The following is a 4,469-nucleotide window of genomic DNA, read 5'->3' as shown; positions in this document are numbered from 1 at the left end:
GAAGGAAAATATCGTGAGGAAACCTGCATACATCTGCGAAGAAATTCAAAGGTGTATGTGAAAGGTAAACGGCCCCAAGTTCGTGTTAGTACGTTATTTCGTTAGTTTTTTTTCTGGCGCAAATAATAAGGAATTCAAATATCTTTTATTCAAATTATACATATGAAAAAAATCTGTATTATTTAATCTCTTCAATAAAATGATAACCAATATTTTAGTGATTAAACTAAGAGTAATACGACGGTCGAAACTGTTAGACGGCCGCGAATAGCTGTGTTGTATGCGTGCACTTTTTTTAGGCGTAAGGTGCGCGCTCTCACTTGTTAAGCTTATAGGAAGGAAAAGCTAAACCCATTCGAATAAAAGTTTTTGGGAGTGTTTCTGTGGGTTCCTTAGTAATTGATTTGATAAGAAAAAAGATTGAATATATGCATAGATGCACTTAAAATTGCAATAAATCGACTCACGAAATAGCGGTCATTTTATCTTACGTGTGTCTCCTATTTCGTGCCACTAACGAATCAAGGATTTTCTAGATACATTTTGAGTGCTTGTTTTTAAATATAACAACATAGATAATTAAAAAAATAAATTAGAAAGCAATTAATGTATTTCATGAAGTTTCGTATGAGCGAAATTCGGTATATGTTTTTTTCACTAGAATTCTCATAAAACGAGTTTGAATGTGACCCGAGTTAAAAATTTTAAGGTATGTTCCACGTATATTCTCATATTAACTACTAGCACAGTTTTATTTATTATTGAAATTTGATTTATTTTGTGTATGTTTATTTTTAACGTATAAGATAGTAAATTATTTTTTGTAAATAATTATTATTTTTAATTATTTTTTATTTTTTTAATTTTATTTTTTTATTTTTTATTTAAATTAAATAGTTTGACTTTTAATCAAGTATTAAAGTACCCATATGGTTTACCTAAGTCTTAATTCAACCATTAAAGTCGACGAGTACAAAAAACTTTAAGCTAGATCTCAATTTAACATTTTTTTTATTATTATTTTTAATTTGACCTTACAATTATTCGTAAGTAGGTAAGACCGTTAAATATTTAAAATGATTATCAGCAAATTATCAATTTATCACCAATTACTCTAAGAAAACTTTATGCCGAAACAGGGGACACGAATTCACGAATTTAGGAGCTGACCTAAATTTGTATCACGAAATGGGAGCCAAATAAGAGGTTCACGAAAAAATTCATATAACAAAGAGGTTCAACTAAAACCCTACAGTTTATACATTAAATTATTAACAAAGAACTAATATAACATATTCAAAAGCTTTCAAGGTATTGATATGCTTAGTAATATTAAAAAAAAATACACAAACTCTCAACTCACTCTCAAGAGCCTTAACCTGCCGAAACAGGGGCCCTTTACCTAAGTCCCCAATCTGCATTGGGCTAGCGTGGGGACTATAGCCCAAGCCCTCTCGCGCATGAGAGGAGGCCTGTGCTCAGCAGTGGGACGTATATAGGCTGAAATGATGTATACGGAAGAGACCTTTATATGCAATTATTTTTGTGTTGATTTTTGACATTTTATTTATGGAACTTGACATTATATTACCTAGGGAAGCCCTAGTATTATTATATACCAAATAGTTTTAGATTTTAGTTAATTTTTACAACATTTTAATTTGATTTCTATTTTATTTTTGACATTATTGATTTATAATTTACTATTATTCTTTCAATTTTGTTTGTATACACTTGACGATCTTTTAGTGAATTTCTGCTATTTTTAAGGAATATATGTAAATTTTCAATCAGAAATAAATAATATCTATCTATCTATTGATTAGGGGTTATTTAATTTCACACCGCACTGCGGCATGCGGTGTACGTACGGGTGCTATGTCATGAGTATATAAATATTTTTATTTAATTGTTCCAGAAATCATTACATCATGGAGAGAAGTATCATGGCCCCTCAAGGTATGGTGGTAACGCCCCACCACCTCGCCACCCAAACTGCCCTCGCCATCCTCAGAGAAGGCGGTACCGCTATGGAAGCCATGGTGGCTGCTGCTGCGACCATCGCCGTAGTCTATCCACACATGAACAGCATTGGAGGAGATGGTTTCTGGCTGATTGTACCACCACATAGCGACCCGGTGGTTATTGAAGCTTGTGGGGCAGCTGGCAGCTTGGCTAATGTAGATTTCTTAGCAGGAGAGAAGACTATACCCTTTAGAGGTGTTAAATCAGCCCTGACCGTCCCAGGAACTATAGGAGGCTGGCAAGAAGCTTTAAATTACGTAAGAGAATGTGGATACCAAAACATGTCAGTATCTCGACTTTTAGCTGATGCTATAAGGTACGCAGAAGATGGATTTCCCGTTTCTGGATCTCTGAATAATGCTTTAATAAAAGTAAATAACTTTGATGACAACTCGGAGACGTTTAAAGAAATATTTCTACCTAACGGTATAATACTGAAAGAAGGTGAAAAATTGTATCAGAAAAAACTTGCGGGTACTTTGAGAAACTTGTCTGAGCAAGGATTGAACAGTTTTTACCACGGAATAGTAGCAGACTTAATAGCAGAAGACATGGCGGCTCTAAACATGGCTATAACAAAAGATGATCTTGCAAATTATACGGCTGTTAGGAGGATTCCATTACGAATGCCACATAAGAAAGGTGACTTGTATAATCTTCCACCCCCAACTCAAGGTACTGTATCTTTGGCCATATTAGGAATGTTGGACAAGTTAAATATTGATGGTAAAGATGAAGGACAGTTTATACATGCAACAGTTGAAGCCACCAAACAAGCTTTCAAACTGAGAGACCAATACTTAACCGATCCAAAATATATGAATGTTTCCAATCCGCAAAGTTTGTTGTCTGACAAAATAATTGAAAATATGGTAAAGAACATTAACCCAGATATGGCATCTTCTTCTGGATCTGGAAAAGTTACTGGAGATACAATCTGGATGGGCGTAATGGATAATCGAGGTTTCTCAGTTTCATTTATACAAAGCATCTATCATCACTTTGGTAGTGGCATAGTTTTGCCTCAAACTGGTATCAGTTTGCATAACCGGGGCACGGCCTTTGTCTTAAATCAAGATCATTTAAGGGCTCTAAAGCCTGGTAAGAAGCCGTATCATACATTGAACCCTGCTGCAGCTAAGCTTCATGATGGAAGGGTGATGGTGTACGGAACGCGTGGAGGGGACGGCCAACCTCAAACCCAAGCCGCTATCTTTCATAGATACGTGGTTCAAGGTCTTGGCCTTCAGAAATCTGTGTCAAGTCCCCGTTGGGTGTACGGTAGAACAGTTGGGGATATGCACGACCGACTGCTTCTCGAAGATAGATTCAGCAATGCTACTGTGGAGTACTTGAGGAAAAGAGGTCATGACGTTGTTCTTTTGCCGTCATTTAGTGAGGATGTGGGGCAAGCTGGAGCACTGGTAAGGCACTCTAATGGAATGTTTGAGGGAGCCGGGGATCCGAGATCTGATGGTAATGCCGCTGGTTTTTAAACTGTGACTAAGTTTTTGATTATTTATGTTTAAGGACTTCTAAAATGTAGAAGTTACTGTTGTATAACTATTCGTTATAACTAACTACTACTGTGGTTAAGTAGTTTTTTTGGGTAACCATTTTAAGCTTAACTTAAGGAAAGTTATACATTTTAGCTAAGCTATTTCTTAGTACTTAAGTTATGCCTGGCTGATGAGGATTATTTAGAGTCTAAATGTTTAGAGAATGAAAAATTATTTAGAGACTGTTTTTTTACGAAATTATTCTTATACATAGATTATTAATTGTTAGTTACTGTGTTTCTAATTATAAAAATAACGTGGCCCATGTTAAGGGTACATTTAGGCTTTAAATTAATTATTATTTTATTAATAAACTAACGACCCGCCCCGGCTTCGCTCGGGTTAACAAATTAAACACCTAAACCTTCCTCAAGAATCACTTTATTCATAGGTGAAAACCGCATCCAAATCCATTCAGTAGTTTTTGAGTTTATCGCGAACATACAAACAAACGCCCAAACAGACAGACGCGGCAGGGGACTTTGTTTTATAAGGGGTGGGTAAGTACCAAAGACTAATTAGGTCATTTTAATTGCTTCGAAATTCAAGAAGTCGAAAGTATTCCGTTTTGTTTAACTAAAGCGCATATATACCTTTTCTCAAATTAATTCCGACATTTAAAACCCGATAAAGCACGTAGCCACCGAGCGGAATCTCCCGAACTCCCACTAGAAATGAAATGGAATAAAAATTAAAACTGTACGAACGATTTTAAATTAGACAATCTTTTTGATATATACCATCATAGCTTCCTGAGCACTGGCCGCCAATATTTCACGTTTATTGGAAAGATAACGGAACGAACAAAGAACCGGAGGGGGTGTAAATCAAAATCCGCCATTTTGGAATCATATCACATGAGCGATTATAACATGGCGTCCGATT

At 35.6% G+C, this 4,469-nt stretch overlaps 1 protein-coding gene across 1 annotated transcript; it reads left to right on the top strand.

Annotated features, from left to right (window-relative positions):
* The first annotated feature begins 1,929 nt into the window (after nt 1-1,929).
* On the top strand, nt 1,930-3,825 carry LOC134664267 (oxamate amidohydrolase proenzyme-like). The gene has a single exon (XM_063520813.1). It carries the CDS (start codon nt 1,932-1,934, stop codon nt 3,519-3,521), a length of 1,590 nt encoding a protein of 529 aa, XP_063376883.1. The 5' UTR covers nt 1,930-1,931; the 3' UTR covers nt 3,522-3,825.
* The last annotated feature ends 644 nt before the right edge of the window (nt 3,826-4,469 follow it).

Source organism: Cydia fagiglandana, chromosome 5 (genome assembly GCF_963556715.1).
Source record: "Cydia fagiglandana chromosome 5, ilCydFagi1.1, whole genome shotgun sequence".
NCBI classification, from domain to species: domain Eukaryota; kingdom Metazoa; phylum Arthropoda; class Insecta; order Lepidoptera; family Tortricidae; genus Cydia; species Cydia fagiglandana.
Note: the sequence above shows the minus strand (reverse complement) of the source record. Positions and strands in the feature narration are given on the sequence as shown.

Coding starts and splice junctions, on each gene's coding strand:
- LOC134664267 (XM_063520813.1), top strand. CDS start 1,932: ATGGAGAGAAGTATCATGGCCCCTCAAGGTATGGTGGTAACGCCCCAC.